The sequence below is a fragment of the Narcine bancroftii genome, chromosome 8 (genome assembly GCF_036971445.1).
Source record: "Narcine bancroftii isolate sNarBan1 chromosome 8, sNarBan1.hap1, whole genome shotgun sequence".
NCBI lineage: Eukaryota > Metazoa > Chordata > Chondrichthyes > Torpediniformes > Narcinidae > Narcine > Narcine bancroftii.
The window spans coordinates 146,514,884-146,533,118 of NC_091476.1; the positions used below are offsets into that span (position 1 = coordinate 146,514,884).

Genomic DNA, 18,235 nt, shown 5'->3' on the forward strand with positions numbered 1-18,235 from the left:
ATGCTGAAGATTTAAGATGGTCAGAACCATGCTGTCTCCATCCTACCTTGCCATTGAATGAAGCTAGCCTTCTTCGCACTTATTTCTATTTTGATCACTGCCAATGCCTTGGCTCACTTTGACGTAACCTGAACATTATCCTCTGTATATTAATGCAATCCCTTCTGCCTTAAGAGGTTTGGTATCAAATATGATAGTTCCTGAATATTGTTGACTTTATTAAAAAAAAAAATTCCTCTTTTTGCTTATTTTTTTCAGTTCCCTCCCCCACGGGTATGCTGCACACACCTGGCTTTTGACTTGTTTTTGACATCGATATTTAGAGTAATAAGAAGGAAATGACTGATGTTCAATCGTTACCTGTTGATTTAAAAATAAAGCAGTAAAGATGTTTCAGATAATTAGATTTAAATGTCATTATTTTAGCCCTTTTCTATCGAAACTTTTTTTTGTCATTCAAACCTCAGCGGATTCAAAATCCAGCTATTTTCAATTGATTCTTCTTGCCCATTTCTACTTAAAGGATATGCTGATGAAGGAACGGAAATTCTGCAAGGTCTAGTGATAACCTTGGGTAATTGCGCTTTTTTTTCCCTTAAAGGCAATGAATCAAATGAATGGAAGAGAAATTGAAGGCGAAGACATTGAAATAGTTCTTGCAAAGCCACCAGACAAGAAAAAGAAGGAACGTCAAGCTCAGAGACAGGCTACAAGGACTCAAGTGTATGTTGTTTTTTGAAATGGAGAAAAAGTGAGATTTGAGGTTTTTTTTCTTTCATCTGTCTAACGAAACTTTCTTTTCCAGGTATGAAGACTATTATTACTACCCCCCACCCCGTATGCCACCCCCAATAAGGGGCAGAGTCAGAGGAGGTAGAGGAGGTAGTTACGGCTACCCCCCAGACTATTATGGCTATGAAGATTACTACGATGATTACTATGGCTACGATTACCATGACTATCGTGGTGGATATGAAGATCCATACTATGGTTATGATGATGGCTACCCAGTCCAGAGAGGAAGAGGTGGAAGGGGTGCTAGAAGTGCAATTCCCCCTCCCAGAGGCCGTGGTGTACCCCCACCCAGAGGAAGGGCAGGCTACCCTCAACGTGGAGCGCCAATGGGTCCTCCAAGAGGTGCTCGGAGTGGCAGAGGGGGCCCACAGCCACCACAAAGAGGGCGTGGTGCTCGTGGAGGCAGAGGTAATCGTGGCGGCAACGTAGGAGGAAAGCGAAAAGCCGATGGGTACAACCAGCCAGATTCCAAACGACGCCAGACCAACAACCAACAGAATTGGGGCTCTCAACCCATCGCTCAGCAGCCTCTTCAGCAAGGTGGTGATTATTCTGGTAACTATGGTTACAATAATGACAACCAGGAGTTTTATCAGGATACTTATGGGCAGCAATGGAAGTAAACAAATTGGGGTTTCAGTGAAATTGTTGAGACCCGATTGGCTAAACTCTGCAACCTTCAAATCTGATTGGCTTAACTCTACATCCTTCAATACAGATTGGCTTAACTCTACATCCTTCAGTACCGATTGGCTGCCACTTGCATTTTGCTGACATCAAGAATCACTATTGTATATACCAGATTTTTTTTCCATAAATGCACTTGGACATTTCTGGCTTATTTTCCCATACCAATTCTTTGGGGAAAAGATGCTTTTTATTTTGTTTTTAAGCTACTTTTTAGCAGTTTGAAAGGAAACTTTGGACTTTGCTTTCAGATGTTGGGCACAATTTTCAATCATGGTTTTGCAGAATTGACTGATATTGGACAGTTTCTCTAGTTTGTAGTTTTGGGATTAGATTGCCGTTGGAGTATGCTGTATATACAGTAAATGCTAGTGTTTTGTCTTAGTAGTTTTAAGATGAGCTTGCAGTTTAACCATTTTTAAGTTTTCTTGTACTGAAAGTAACATTTAACTGTTTTGCATTTGTAGAGTAGGTAAATTGTGTTTTTTAAAAAAAATTGTTAGCTTCACACCTTTAAGAATCTGACCTACAAAATTTGGTTTGGCTTAATCGTACAACCCGTGGCGTTTTGTTCATTGATGTGATTGTATTTACAATTTATTGTTCATGTCAAATTTCAATAAAACTTAAAACTATATTATCCAAAATTCATGATTCAAATTCAATTGTGTCCTGAAAATTTGATTGATTAGAAATGTGATTACCTTCAAACCAACAGCTTCCCCAAAAAGCTGCTTATGTGAGTGATCAAATTTAGCACTTTGCCTTTTTTTGTTTGTTTTTCCACAAGGAAACGAAGGATTGAAAGTATAGATTTTGTAAAAGATAAAGTTTTTCCGTAGTTGTGCAGTTTTGAATGTTCAATAGTTTTCAACATTTTTAATGTGTGTTACTTTGTTAGGGTTCAGAGACGTAATAATTTGGTCGCAGTGACAGTTCTAATCTTTTCTATATACTGAATTTAAAATGTACTTAAAATACTTGATAGGTTTTAGCAGTCTTATATTAGTTGTTCTGCTTTCCTTGCATCTTAAAAAAAAGTAAACTTTTTTTTCTCTATCATGAACTGATGCCAGTGGGGTGTACCTTTTGGAGTTATTTTTTCTAGTTAAATTAGAAGAGCTTAATTAGCTTGGTTGAAATTTTTGTGGATCCCTAAACCTTATTCATTTCAGTGTCACCTGGAAAACTGAAATCACCCCTGACTACCTTGGGTTGGAGAGATGGGTCAGAAAGCCTGCTCTGTTGTTACTCAGCACACTTGCCATGCATGAAGACAGGATCAAGTTTTATTGTGTGTTCCTTTTCTGTTGAATGATTTGCCAGTTAGTCACACAGGAGTAACCACCTGATCAATACAGAAAAAGAATTGTTTTAGGTGAGAGGATTCGGTTTCGTAGTTTAGTTGGCATGTGATTTCCCACGTTTTGCTGATTTATAGTTTAAAATAATTTTAGTAAATCGTGAGAAAACCAGCTCTCAAGATGAATGGGAACACATTTATTTGAGTATTCTAGCCATATTTAGGCCTCTGGCTAAATATGTTCTCAGAAGTCAGTACTAAGTTTGTGAGAAATTGAGATGCATCTTAATTGTATGAAATTAGCTCAGAGAATTTGTATTGCATCAATGTATTAGTGATGGTAGGCTGTCTTTTCAAGTGGGTACCAGGCATTTGTTACACATCTTGGTAACTGCTTGCTATGGAAAATAAAGAGCTTTATAACCAAGAGTATGTGATGGATAAGGAATTTAGAATTATGGAATTTGTTGCACAGAACACTTGGAAAATTTATTCTGGTGGTTGTGCTGCTTTCAAATTTGAAGTTTTATGTGTGAACTTGTTCCATCAAAGCTGCAGAGTTTCTTGAAATGCACTGTTTGTATACAATTATCTACACTAAGCTACATGTGGGTCAGAATTTGAGTTTTTGGGTTTAATGAGAAGAGGGCTTCAAGTGTTCATGTGGCTGGAAGTTTAATGATAACCGTTGCCATTTAATGATGGATTTTCTGACCCTGTTATATGAAGGTCTCCTTCATTAGGTAAATGAACATGTTAACTTATTTTCAGTGAGAGGAATTATTTTAATTGTGAAGCCTATCTGAATTAGATTTCTCTTGATATAACAGGAAGTGTCCAAGAATACTGTTTTGTTGTGGATTGCCAGGTATTTAAAATGAGTCCTGGGTGCTCACTTTGTAATATGTGGAGCATGTGCAAAGATGCATTTTAGAATTGTTTGAATCAATTTGAATTTTTGGGGGCAATATATTTATGGCTGCTCGAGATGAATTTAAAGCTGCCATCAAATTCTGGAACAATTTTGTTGTCAATTTGAAGAACAAAAAATTAGTAAATGCAACAATAAGGAATGCAAATGGATTGTTGAGATCCAATCTAAAATTGAGAAGTCTGCATTGAGCTTTGGCTAGATCATCCTGAAATACTACATTTTTCATTTAAAAAGGCTTTGATGCAGGACAAGGTGATTGATGGAATGAAAAGGAATACCTCCTGAATCAGCTAAGCCTACACTTTTGTGATGAAGTTTCATTGAAGTACAAGGTTCAAAGAGGATTTAATGGATAGAGAAAGGTGAGAATGAAGGTGGTGAATTTAGAACTGTGGTATGGTCTTTAATAGTTATTAGGTTTGTAATCTCTAGAATCTGTACCCAGGGAGGGTGATTTATGTATTTTGGAGGGCAAGAGAGATTTTGTGATACTGAGGGAGTTAGGGATCACAAGAAAGTGCATTTGAGCCCAAGGTCTTGTTCACCCTACTTTCTGGATTTATCTTGTACTGTTTGTTCCTGCAGGCAGAGGACAATTGACATAGGATATCCCAAAATCTGGGATAAGCTGGTTTCTTTTGTGACCACACTTTGGCCAAACTCCTAGCAGATGGTGTGATAGAATAAAATACATTTTTTTTCCAGTAAAAAAAAATGCTGAGTGCTTGCAATTATGTTGAATCAGCAGATTCTAGCTGCTTTCAGCAATGGTGAATGTTGGTGAAGAATGCATTGTGTAGAATGTGTATGAATTTGGACGCTATCCCCATTGCCATGGATTGTGGTCTCCTATGTACACTCCAGTTGATCCACATAGAAAGTACCACTTTATTTAACACCAGTTTCAAATTTGTATCTGGATTTTATTGAACTTGATGTTGGATGATTTTTAGTTCTCATTCCATCTTGAGGTTAGGTTTTTGGTTTATTTTTGAATAGTATGTGTGGATGTAACCATCCTTTTCTAATGATTTCTTAAATGCTCTGTGGCTCAGAGTAGACTATATATTTATGATTGCTTTATGGCTTTGTCATGCTTGGATTGAAAAATGGTTACCTCAATCTGAATGTAGGTATAAATCAGAAATTTTATTTGCTTGTCTTCGGCTAATCTTATAAAAGTCACACTACAAACAACAAATTTCGAGTCATGTTCATGACAATAAATTCTAATTCTGACTTTCATTTTTAAAAAATATTTAAGGCATAGTTGACTAAATGTAATTCTGCTTCTACATTTGAATTACAAGATGTTCAGTAAATCTTTAGACATAAATACAGTTTATTACTGACATTAAGGTGCAATAATTTTATTGCATCTATTAAAGTGAAAAGTTAAATTGTTTATTTTGGAACATCAACAGTAAGGGTATTGCAATGGAAATTAAAATAGAAAGTTGGATGAAACTTTATTGTGGGAATAAGGTACCTGGGAAAGTTTGTTTATGATTGTAATGTAATGGGATAGTTGAAGTTGATTTAATTTAAGAATAAAGGTGAATATGTTAAACTATTTTTAAAAGAAACCAAAAACTACTTGACCTGAAGTGTAGAATGCATATTCTCTATAGTATTTTAAAATGGGCTTTAGAAGAAATTTTTAGATTGTTAATATTAAGAATTTTCATAAATTATTTTTAAAGGTTTAATCGTGGTTTAATATGAAGCTGAAAAAATAAACCACTAAATTTGCTCTCTAAATGTTTATAAAAGGTTACTGAGCTGGAAGTTCAACAAACTCCAGTTTTTTGCGATGGACTTGCTGCAAGATGGTTTCTTAAAAATAGCATTTACTTCATTTTTGAAATTTCAGTTTAGTTTCAAAGCCTGTAGTGTTGAAATGCTTTTGATTGGTTTTCTGAGAAAGCAAACCCACACAATATTGTTTTGATTTCACTCTCTATGAATCAGATTTATGTGATACAAGTATATGCTTTATCAGTTACCTAATAATTAAAAAAAAATTTTAATGAAAGGAACAATACCATCTCCTTCCCCCCCCCCCCCCTCCTTTTGTGGAATAGATGCTTCAGTTTTCCTATTTGCTTTTTGGTGCTGTAGAATGAAGTGACAGATGGTGCTCTCAATGCAGTAATTCATTTGTTATGTGACCTAAACCCAGTGACATCTGCAAACATAGTCTGTGGAATAGTGATTCAGAAAACCTTAAAATTCTTGGGCAGTGTAATTGCAGATTGCTTTTGCTTCTCTCATTTCAAACTCCGTTATTTCCATGAACAGGGTTGTCACAAAGTTAAAATTTGGTACTTATGTGTCAAATCCTAGCTATATATCTACAGTTTGGCAGATGAAAACAAAAGCTGGTTGTACAGCTGTAGAAAAATAATCATCTTCCGAAAGATCTTGCATGTAACATTTAGAACCAAACTCTACCTTCTTCACAGCGAAGAATAGTGAAAGAAATTACTTGTGGCTCAACTCTGAAATACAGGAATGAGCTTCCCTCCACAAGGGCATTCTGTTTTTGATTGTCCATCTGGAAGTGTAGCCTCATTCTCGCCAAGTTGCCTCCTCCCCCACCCCCAGATTCTATCACTTACCTTGCACACTAGGGGAACCAACAACCAGTCTTCTGGGTGCTGAAGAAAATCAGAGTATTTGTCTTGTTCGTAATTGCCGGTACTTAAATAATGTCAAGTCACTTTACTTTCTAGTGTTTCATTCTAATGAGTTAAGTTGTACAATTATATTTTTGAACTAATTTATCTTTGGTAGTTACAATTTAACTTTCTTCATTTTGATAAGTAGAAAGTTAACTTGCCACTTTTGCTTAAACTACTGGCATGTATTGTCCCTCAACAGGATGAAATCAACAAAGCCATTGCGCAAAATATAGTTCGGAAAATAAGTAATGAAGACACCAGGATGTTTCAAAAGGACATGGATTCATTAGGGAAAAATGTAGCAATTGGAATATGGGGGTGATGAGAAATTGTCTGTTTTGCCGTTAAAGTAAAGCGTGCATAAATGAGAGATTGCAAAGCCCTGAAATTCAGAGGGATCGAGGTGTCAGGATGCATGATTCTCAAAAGGATACGAAGCAAATAATTAAGAAAATTAGTTTTATTGGGAAGTGAATTGAAGTTAGGATGAGAATTCCAATGTATTAGAAGGCGTTCAGAAATTTACAGGCCTAATATGGTATGAGGAAGTTGTGAGAAAAGGTTGGACAAGTTGGGCTTATATTTGCTGGAGCAGAGTGAGAGTATATTTGTGTGTCACATAATGTCATGTAGGAGCTTGATGGTTTGGATGCAGTGAGAGGAATTTTCCTCTTGCAGGGAAGTTGTGAACCTAGGGCCACTATTGAACAATGAGGGTCACATTATTGAGATGAGAATTTTTTCCCCCCATAAGTTCAAAACTTTGTAACGCTCTTTCTCAAGTGATGGAAGCAAAGTCTTCATGTTTTTTTTGTTAGATTTGTAATAAGTAAGGGATTGAATGGTTACCACAGTTTGATAGGGCTGTGGAGTTGAGGGTATAATTAGATAGGCCATCATATTATGAAATTCTAGGGATTGAATGGCCTATTTCTGCTTTAGATTTGTATGTTTATTCAAACTAATTACCAAGTAAGAGAGCTCTTTAAAAAGTTGCTGAACTAATGAAACTTTTCAAAAAGTTTATTACATGTAAAAAAAAAAATTGGGAAAAATTAAATTCGATTGTATGGAGTAGAATTGATTGCAAAATCAAAGAATGAGCCACAGTTTCTGCTTAACAACTGTTCTAAATGTTTTGTGGTGTTCAGTGGCAGACCTATATCTGAGGACCTGTGAGATTGTGTAATAACATGTATTTTCCTTTGATAGTGTTATTGAAAACTACAAAATAACTCCTTTCTTAGAAATTACTTTTGTTGAGTCAATAATCCAATTTCTTCACATTTAGAAATTTTAATAGAAGGTGCAAAAGATAGAAGTAAGCTAACAACAGAAGAAATGAAATTTGAATTTCTATTTTGATATCAAAGCTTCATACACTAGTGATCTGAGAATACACGTGATGATTTTTCTGAGTTTTTCTACATACTAATGTCTCGTACTCTTCTCCATGTACCATTAATTTGTAAATAGAACACAACAACACAGTACGGCCCCTTCAGCCCTTGATGTTGTGTCGACCTATATATCCCTACCAAAAAAGCGAAACCCTTCCTACCACGTAACCCTCTATTTTTCTTTCATCCATGTACTTGTATAGCATTATTATTTATCCTTCACTCAATTTTTACTATAACATTATAATGCTGTGGCATTTCTGCCTGTTATTTGCTGCACTAGGTGACTTCATGTTTGAGTGGTGTGGGAAATTTTCCCCTTTTCTCTAGCTGTGTTCAGCACGTTGACCCCAAACGAAGATTGAAGATTTACTCTGTATCAAGAAGCCTGTGCAATTGTATTTCCAGTTGGAAAATAATATTCCAGTATGAGCATGAAGTTGTCGCAGAATATTTTATCGTAAAGAACGTGGAGGGAGAGCTTTGCCCAAGTGTCTCCATGGCTAATCTGAAATTACATAATTATTAAATTAGCAAGCAGGGTTGAGTGGCCGACTATTCCTATGTTGTATGCAGGTTTAACTATGCTGGCATCTGTTGGTAGTTAAGCTCTTAGTGATTGAGGAAAACTACTTAAATAATGGTTGCAATCTACACATCACTGCCAACCTTTATTGGTTCAGTTGCATTGAAATTGCTTTGGAGGATATCCTGCCTCGTGTACTTTAATAGTGGAATAATATTCCTACTATCAGAATGAGAAATTGGTTGCTTTTAAATAAAAAAGCTTTTTTTTCCATAGTGAACTTTTCAGTTTAAAGTTAAAAAAACTAATCCCAAAAAGGTAGGGTGTTTGTGTGTGTGTGTGTTACAGAGAGAGAGAGAGAAAGAACGGGCAAAAAAAATTATTTCCTTTAACACAAATGCTGTTTGAACTATTGTGTATTTCTACAGCAGCAGATTTAGAACATTTAGTTACTTTTTTGATCACTCACTTGTAGCAGTTTTGTACCTTTTTCATGCTTGTTGGTAATGGGAATGAAGGCTATCCTTGAATCTTTAAGAATGTATGCAATTGGAAGAAGCCTCCCATTGGTTTCATTAAAGATGTTGTCGCTTGGTATAAAAAATAATATTGGTTAAATTAATTGTTTCATGGCTTCTAAAATTTGATACCTTCAATCCTCTTGACTTTGTTTTCAGATTTGATACATCATGAGCTAAGTTTATCAAATGCTACTTGATTTTGATCAAATGAAGTACTGTATGTACATTTGAGAATAACAGCATGCAAAGAGAATTTAAATCTTAACTTCATAAACTTGGAGATCTTTTTGATCTAGCTAGTGCCATTTCTGAATCTGCCAGTCTCAAATACTGTATTACTGAAAATATACTGGCAATATTAAAATGGCCAAATAGGGATGGCATTCATTTTTTGTTAACTGGCTAATTCAAATGAAAATCTCTTGCCAGACACATGATGTTGTAATGTTCCAGGTTGCATTCACAAACAGATATGGTTGAACAAAGAAGTCATTTGTGATGGTAACAATAGATTGGTTATTTTACTGTCATACATTTAAAATTTTACATATCTGGGATAAACACTGAATCCTGATTATTGAGAACCATTCTTCATTGTATGACCTGGTGTGCAGAATTAAATGTTAAATTGTGCTATAAACAACCTACAATAGTTATGTTTGTGACATCCCTATTTCAAGGTTGGCTACAACAGTATAATTTCTGTACCACATTCATCGATTGGAACAAAATGGCATGACTGGCAGTTTTCTTGATTTTTTTTTCCAAATACTTGAAAATTATATCCAAAAAAAATTTTAGTGCCAATCTACCTTGGCTAATATTGATAAAGGGAATAGTCGTGCTGTAATCTGTCCACTGCGACACGAGCACTTTGTCATTGGCTATGGAACAGCTCTAACCACATATTTTTCCTTTTAGCTTTTAAAAAAAAAAGAAAAATTTTTTTAAGTTGGAGCGGTTTGGTTGCAAGGTATTCAAATAGAGTATTGGCAATAAGAAATTTCTTTGTATTGCTGTTAGTAAATACTCTGGTAAATAGCCACAAATTGTATTTTCATTCTAGTCTCTTAAGTTTTAACAAATATCCTTTTGTCACCTGACTATCAGGGAAGCGTGGTTGAGGCTGGCCCTGACCTGTTGTCATGACACCCAACATCCTAGGTGGGGGCTGTACAGGAAGCTGCTGTTGGAGTTATGTGGTAAGACCATTTCTGTGCCAAGTCTTTCAAAATCTTCATAGTATATTTTGGAATTTCATCTAAAAAAAAGTTGTAAAGAGTTCTGTGTTGGAATGTAAAGTTTGGCTGTTTTCTTTTTAGCAGAACATTAAAGTTTACTCCATTAAATAAGGCAAAATAAGCAAAATTGAAATTGGATTTGAATATTTTTAAATGATATTTCTTAAAAAAAAATTGTATATTGTTTATTTTGCATTTGAGTTGTGTGTCCTGGAATTTTCTGTGGTGCAAGATGAGGAATAACTAAATATAGAACCTTAATTCAAAAGTCAACATCCTCAGAAATAGTTCTGGACCAGCAGAGTGATTAAAAATTGAACAAACCATCTGGACTTCTGCATTTTTTATTTTAAAGTATGGTCATTAATATTTTGAAGATTGATTATGGTGTGATGGTTTCCATAGAAACCAGCTGCAGACATTTTAATGTATTCTATAAGGTTATTCAAAGACTGGTTTTATTCTAAAAATTTGACTGCCTGGTTTTGATCAGAGGTTCTTGTAGCTTTTTGTCAAGTCTATACAGATTACTTCTAATATTTAAAATAATTCGTAGTACTATCTGAACAACGGAGATTTGGCAATCTCTCTCACTTAGTAATTGATGAACTTAAGCTTCAAAGGGTTTTATTGATTTTAGAAAGGGAAGAAGAGCATTTAAATAGTGATCTGTCATTGTTGGTGGTAACCCTCTGGAAACTAGGTCACATTAACAGACGCTATGGAATAATTGAAAATCTTCTCATTTGAGAATTGAATGCATTGAAAATAACTCGCGTTAATGGATGCGTGTCATTCTGCTTGTACATGTGGTTACTGAAAAGTCGATGCTGTCCCAGTTAAAATGGATTTAATCCAAAATCTTGCACTTTATGATTTCTTAACATAATGGCCAATCTATAATTTATAGTCATGATTTGATTAGACTTTTATGTGTGTGATACAATTGTGTTGCAGTTTCTGTTTCTTGTTGCTTCCAGATAATGGAAGACAAACCAGCACAAATATGTCCTTTCCAAAACAATTTATTGTGAGAGTGAACTTTCTATCTTTTGCATTGAGGTTTTAATTTTAATTCTTCTGCACCAAAATGTAGAAATCACAAAACCTTGAATTAAATGACAGGCAGAGTAAATAATTGTCTGCCTGTAGTTGACTTTAGACTTTGTTAAGATGAATAAATTAATTATCGTTCAGAATGTAGTCACAACAGCGAAGTAGAGAAATTGATTTTTTTTTGTCTTTCCAAAAATAAACCTGAACAAATCAATTGTGAATGAATACTGGGTTCATTGTAGTGAGCATTGTCTGCAAGGCCTAAATGTAAGTTATAATGGGGATTTTTTGGTTTCTTTGGCATGTATAAATGTGGAAGATAGGCATGCAGGTGAGGCTTATTCACTTAATGTTGCTGCATGTGGAAGCAATATTCAAGGTGCAGTGAATGGCCCTGTATTTTTTGCATTGACAGGCACAATATTTGGACCATGTGTATGGTCTATTTGTAAAATATTAATGTCAATGTACTCAATGATCTAAACTTTCCCTACCTCACATCCATCACCCTCTATTTTTCTTACATTCATGTGCTTACTAGGTCTTTTAAATATCCTTATTGTACTAACCTCTTTCACCACTCCAAGCAATGCATTCCAGGTATCCGCCACTCTTTTTTTTTAAAAAAACTTATTTCGGCGGACATTTCCCTTAGTTTGCTCCACTTACCTTAAACAGATATCCTCTGGTATTTTCTATGGTCACCCCAGGGAAAAAGGTGCTGGCTGCCCACAATGACTTGCCACTTATAATCTTGTATACTTCTTTTGTCACCTCTCATCCTTCATCATTCTAAAGAGAATTCCCTAACTCTGACAATCTTGCTTTATAAAACACAGTCTCCAATCCAGTCAGCATCCTGGTAAATCTTCTTTGAATCTGCTCTTTTGTTTCTATATCCATCCTGTAATGAGGTGACCAAAACTGAATGCAATACAGTCCAAGTGTGTTTGCATTGATATTAAACAAAAGGTTTGAGCTTTGAATGATTTAGTCTCAACTTTTTTATTTCCAGTTTCTGACATGACATCAACTGCCTTGACTTCTCCAGTCCCACTTCACTCCCTCTGAAAAATGCAGCACTCCACCTGCTTCACACTAGTCCCAACTTTGTCATGACATTGGCAGGCAAGGGCTGTGTCATTGTGGTCTGGGAGGCTGATCTTTACCTTAATGAGGTTAGATCTAGCTCTCAGATACCTCACCTCATTACAATGATCCCACTAACGAACAACAGGCCATTGTCTGCCATACCATCACAAATTTTCACACTTCAGGAGGCCCCCCTTCCACTGCTTCCATCATCATGGTGCCCCAAACTCATATTACCTGTTTCTATCTCCTACCCAAGATCTGCAAACACAGCTACCTGAGTAGACCCATTGTCTCTGTGGTTTCATGGCTCATTGTTTCTGCCATCTCTTGTTCCACTGGACACATCTCCTCATATCAACTCTGTCACGTACCCTCTCCCCATCTACATTTTGGATACTTTGCATGCTCTCCAGTTTCCAATTTCATGGCCCCCTGGCTTCTCATCCTCACCAAAAATGTCCAGTTCCAAAGCATCTCCATTGGGCATCAGGAAGGCAGTAGAGCCTTTTCTTTCTGGATCATAGATCTGTTTCCATCTGCTTGTCAGAATTTGTTCTTGCCCTGAACAACCTATCAATTCCACTCGCTTTCTGCAAATCAGAAGTGTACCTGTGGTCCCTAGCTATGTATCTTCTTTTGTTCATGTTCCAAATCTACTCTTGCACCACTACCCAACTCTCACTGTTACATCAGTGACCAAGTTAGTGCTCCCTCCTGCTCCTGTGCAGAATTTGCCACTTCAACTTTTCTATTAATTTCCACCCAGCCCATAAATTTATAAGACTATTTCTGACACTTCTTCCCTCTCTGGATCTTTTATTTCCATCTTAGGAAACACACTATCCACTGACATTTATTATAAACCCACTGACTCTTGCAGCTGCCTAGACTACACCTCCTCCCATCATGTCTCTTTAAGGGTACCATTCCTTTCTCTCAAAAATAAACCACAGAAGTCTGCAGGCACCATGGTTGAAGTAAAAACACAATATTGGAGAAACTCAGCTGGTCAATCAGTGTACTTAATGTAGCAAAGATAAAGGTATATAAGAGTGTTTCGGGTTTAAGCCCATCATCAAGTTTCTCTCTCACCACTACATCTGTTCTCTAGGTGAGGTGTTCCACTGAAGGATTTCCTATTTCAGGAAATGTGGGTTCACCTCCATTGTGGTTGATGGAGCCCTAACCTGTCTTTCCTTCATTTTCTGTACTAGCTGATTGAACAGAGGTAGAGTTTACTTTCCCTTTGCCTTTGATGCTATCAGCTTCGGAATCATCATCATCCCTTTATCTCCATGGATGCTGCCTGACCTCCTGAGTTTTCTCAGTAATTTATTTTTAAAAAATTTCCAACACTAATTTTCTGGCCAAAGGGGAGTGAGAATTAACTGCATGTTGAATTAAGTTTCATGTTTGTCCATGCACGTGCTACCATTAAGCACAGGCTAAACTTCGGCCCTCTTTGATGTGGTGTCATTGTGGGCAATATTTAACAAATTATTTTGTTTGCTCCAGTGGACGACTTCGTGTGAGGAGAAAGTTAGATCATGGAGATTTTAATGCAAATTGTTTTGAGTTGTCAATATATACTTTGCTGTCTTGTAGTTTTAGTGAGAGGACATTCAACAAACAAAAAGTCGAAGGAAATGGATTAACAGTCATTCACCAGGTACATTCTTAGCTTGACTTTTGTCATACAGGTGTTTGTTTAGGTTATCATAACTCCAGCATTCAGGAGAAGCTGATAATTAACCATCTTGCAAAATCTTCTTCAGATGCACTTAAAATGTACAGATCCAGAAGAAGAATTACTCAAAATAAAATGTAAAAAGTTTGATTTTAAAAAAATGAACTTTTCCTCATCTGAATGTGCATTAAAGTATAAAGCAAAATCTAAAGATCTGTGGGAACAGTCAATTTGACTGCACTAATATTGCAACTGAATTCATGAAACATTGTTAATACATCAAGTAATCAGTTTGAATAAACAGTTGTGTTTCTGACATACAGTGGGCAAAGTTCTTAAGAGCTTAATGAGTATGTTTTATACCTGCTGGTTGAATAGTCAGTCACTGGTATTGAAAGAAATTCCAGCCATTTTGAGAGCATTTTGCATTGGAGTTCTAAAAGCAATGTTCAAATCTTTCAACCATTAACTAATGGTTTTTGAAGCTGGTGGGGTTTTTTCTGTGCTAATATAGTAGTCATTGCCACAGAAACAGGCACTTCTGTTCATTTATTGAAGCACCCATTTCCATTAATCTCATTCTTTTATCGCCCTGCATTGCCAACAACTCCAGTTCCCACCACTCACCTGCAATCTGCACAATTTACAATGGCCAATTAATGTGCCAACTCGCATATCTTCGAGTTCATGGGAAAAACTAGATCACCCAGAAGAAACCTATGCAGTCAGAGAACTGATGTGTAAATTCCACAAGAGGGTGAGATTGAATTCATGAAGCTGGATCTGTGATTCAGCAGCTCTAGAAATGTGTCGTGCTATACAGCTAAGCTGTTCTGTATACAAGTAACTCTCAGATCAGGATGTCCAATCACATGAAACATCAGTGTGGAATGTTAACTTCTTTTCTCTCTCAAAAGATGTTGACCGATCTGCTATGTATCCATCCCCTGCATTTTTATTTTAAATTTTTGGCTTCTGAAGTTTTTTTTAAATGCTAAAAATTGGCACCCCACAATTATCCTGACTGACAACAGCAAACTTGGCACAGTTTAAGATTCTGATTCTGAAATTTTGCTGTTGTCCTCAGTGGCATATACAGTATTGTGTTAATATCTAAATATTGTGCTGGAGATTCTACAGGCCATGATCCCTACTGTAGCTCAATGCAACATGCTGTGAATAACAAAAGTTGAAATTAAGTTTGTAATTGTTTTTTAAATTACAAAGAATCTTCAGTGGTTAATGACAAAAAATGTACCATTTTTCTTTCACAGTGCCAAACTATTTGAAAGTGGCTTTACATACATGAGGATTGTTTGCCACAGCAGTAGATTATGTGTAAGTAAATTATACCTATTGCCTGGCTAGAAATTCCCATTCACCTTCATGCTACTTTAACCTATAGGTTTTAATTGACCCTTGTATCCAGGTTGGAATTAATATTTAAAGGTTTTTTTGAACTCCTTGGGTCTGAAAAGCAAAATATAATCATATAGTTAGAGACTGATTATTCCAATCTTAATCTGCATTCAGATCTACATGCTTAAGTCCATTCACTGGTACATTCCCATATTCCTGTAATTTTTCTTTCCTTAATAATTTATGCAAATTTTGAAGCTACATTTAACTTCCATCCACCACTCCTAAACACTTTGTAAATCTACTTGTTGTGATACAAAAAAAGTGATTTTTTTGATGTTGTGAAATCTGCCATTAGTTTATAAACTTGAAACTTTAGTCTACAGAAAGTATTTTTGATTATGAACATCAACTTTTTTGCTTTCTCTGAAGAAAACATTTGGTACCTTGCCATTGTCACATGCAAAGATGGTAGGTCCTCAAAGACATTGTTTGAATAACCCATCTGATATTTTCATGATCACTTTTACTGATTACGAACTCATAGTTTTTATTTCCATCAACAATTTGGTGTTTTAGAAACCAAATTGGCCTTGTGATATACTAAGTTCTTTAATTCAATTATATTACCAATACTCTACCATACTACAGATAAGGTAGGTATGAAGGTAACCTGTAGTTGATTCAAGTCCATCCATAAACTCACAGGGCAATGCAGTCTCTCAAGGATGGAGAGATCAATTTGTTTACCCAGAACCTCTCAGCCAAAAATCAACTGTCTGAGCAAAATATATGAATTGTATCTGAAACCATTCTGGCATGTACTGTTGCATCCTTTTTTGACAAACTGAATCTTTGAACAAATGTTGAGGGAAGTCATCACATTGTCATTTTTAAAAAAAAACATAGCTTGAAATTTTCTGTCCTAAGTGTTCATCCAATTCTCTTGAAGGTTGCTATTAAACCTGCCTCAACATTTTATTGAGTTGAAATGTTTATCCTTATTCCCTTGTTTTTTTTTGCTCCTAGGCTTGCGCTGCTTTGAAAAGGCCTGACGATTAGTTGACCAATTATAACTTCATTTGACATCCTTGTGTTGTTTTGATGGTCTGAATAATCCAAGATCTGCTCTCTTCAGATTTGCAAGATGGATTTTCCAATAGAATATAGATGGTTTGAATTATGGCAAAACTGTAGCAGTCAATATGCTTGATATGCTTGTTTTGGAGTGCCACCTGTGACTTGTGTATCAACTGAAATTTTAATATCCTTGCAACTGACTGTGCTTGGCATATTTTCTAGTTGAAAACCCAAGTCAAAATTTACTTACTGGTGGACCCAGGGGTTTCTGGAGACACAGGGATGAACATGCATCAGCCTTTTGTTTTGAGGGGCAAATTGAGCAAAGTTCCATATAGTTTGGCTGCCTTTAATCACTAAAATATGATGTTTACTTCATTAAATCTGAGAAATGCTCTTGAATTTTGCAGATGCATCAGACATTCCAATGCAGTTCATCCATCACCCCCCTCCCCACCTCATCTTGCTGTTAACACAGCTCTGAAAGGTTTTGTAATAACATTCTCAAGTTTGATATGTTGTATTCAAACTAGGCTCTGCAGCACTGCTCCCACCTTCCTGAATGGAGTAATTTGTGGAGAAGTAAACCATTTCCACCACAGGATGGCAGTCTGCTCTCCAGTTCTGTCATCTTAGAAGGAGTGGACTATTATAAATGTTTTTAGGGACTTGCATGAGTGCATCTTAAACTTCAAGAACTTGAGTAGCACTGCAAATGTAATCTTAACAACAAAAAAATAGTTTGTGTATTTTTGAGTTTACGCTGTTTACAGCTAAACTGATAATCCCTTGGGTGAGCCAAGCATTACCATCACTTTCAAGTTCAAAATATTTGCTTTACTTAATACAAAAAAGTAGAAAATTCACAGCACGTGAGAAAGAATATGCACCAGTGTGTCATCGCCCAGATTTGCTTAGTGCCATAATGTTGAGGCACTTATTATTTGTACATGTTTAATAAAAATTTAAAATGTTGCTACAGTGCTTTCATGTTTTTCATTTTATATATAGTGATCAGTAACATTTTGGGTAATAAGATGAATTTTAAATTGTATTTGGCTTGGAGCTCAATTATATTCCTGTTGGTACACAGAACATTGAATTGGATTGTCTATTGTCATGCATATGGAGATGTACAAAAAATGTTTGTTTTGTGTGCTCTTTATGCTAGTAACTCAATGCAATAACAACAAATTAACAAAGACTTAGCAACCAGGAAGTGGCCTCTCATGATGGAGAATTAAAAGATTGATTTGTATGCATGGACTATCTTTCACGATTTCTGGATGACACATATTGTGTTCTGGTAAATGATGTACTTTTTGGTGATTTATTAGATTTATTAGAAGGAACCAAGTGCTTATCTGTCACAGACAAATTTAATTAAATCTTAAATTTAGACATACAGCATGGTTACAGGCCATTTCAGCCCATGAGTCCATGCCTCTCCATTCACAATGCAAAATACAAGGAGCACAATGTAAACCTGACTGGATTAACATAAAATGTTTTACCAGCACCCAAAATGTTTATAGTTACTATCATTTTTGTGTCAAATTTGGCACCATTTAAGAAAAAATATTGCCAATATTTTCTCTGCTAGCAACTGAAGACTTGCAGTGGAATACTGTTTTCCTTTCTGTGTAAGAATTTGTTCTGTAAGTTTATATTTGCTGCTAGCAAAATGGGGGAAAGGGGAGGGAGGGAAATGAGACCACAGATTTTAAGTTGGAATTATTTTATTAGTATGTAGTTGGTAGCCACTGGTCTTGAGAGATAATATCAAGTTAATTGCATTGTCAAAGTTTGATTTAAGCCTATTCTTTAGTCCCTTTCACATTGGCATCTTGTAATTAACGGCCAATAT

At 35.8% G+C, this 18,235-nt stretch overlaps 1 protein-coding gene across 4 annotated transcripts in view; it reads left to right on the forward strand.

The window, feature by feature from the left end:
- LOC138741322 (heterogeneous nuclear ribonucleoprotein R) overlaps positions 1 to 17,343 on the forward strand; it is a 37,937-nt gene extending 20,594 nt beyond the window's left edge. For 3 of the 4 annotated variants that reach the window (XM_069895192.1, XM_069895193.1, XM_069895194.1), the window contains 2 exons: positions 602 to 723; positions 806 to 2,129. In XM_069895192.1, the coding sequence (XP_069751293.1) occupies positions 602 to 723; positions 806 to 1,418 (735 nt within the window). In that variant the 3' untranslated portion in view covers positions 1,419 to 2,129. Of the gene's footprint in view, positions 1 to 601; positions 724 to 805; positions 2,130 to 9,960; positions 10,053 to 13,847; positions 13,912 to 15,203; positions 15,268 to 16,317 lie in introns of those variants that run through there. The other variant, XR_011343454.1, reaches the window with a different exon arrangement.
- The last annotated feature ends 892 nt before the right edge of the window (positions 17,344 to 18,235 follow it).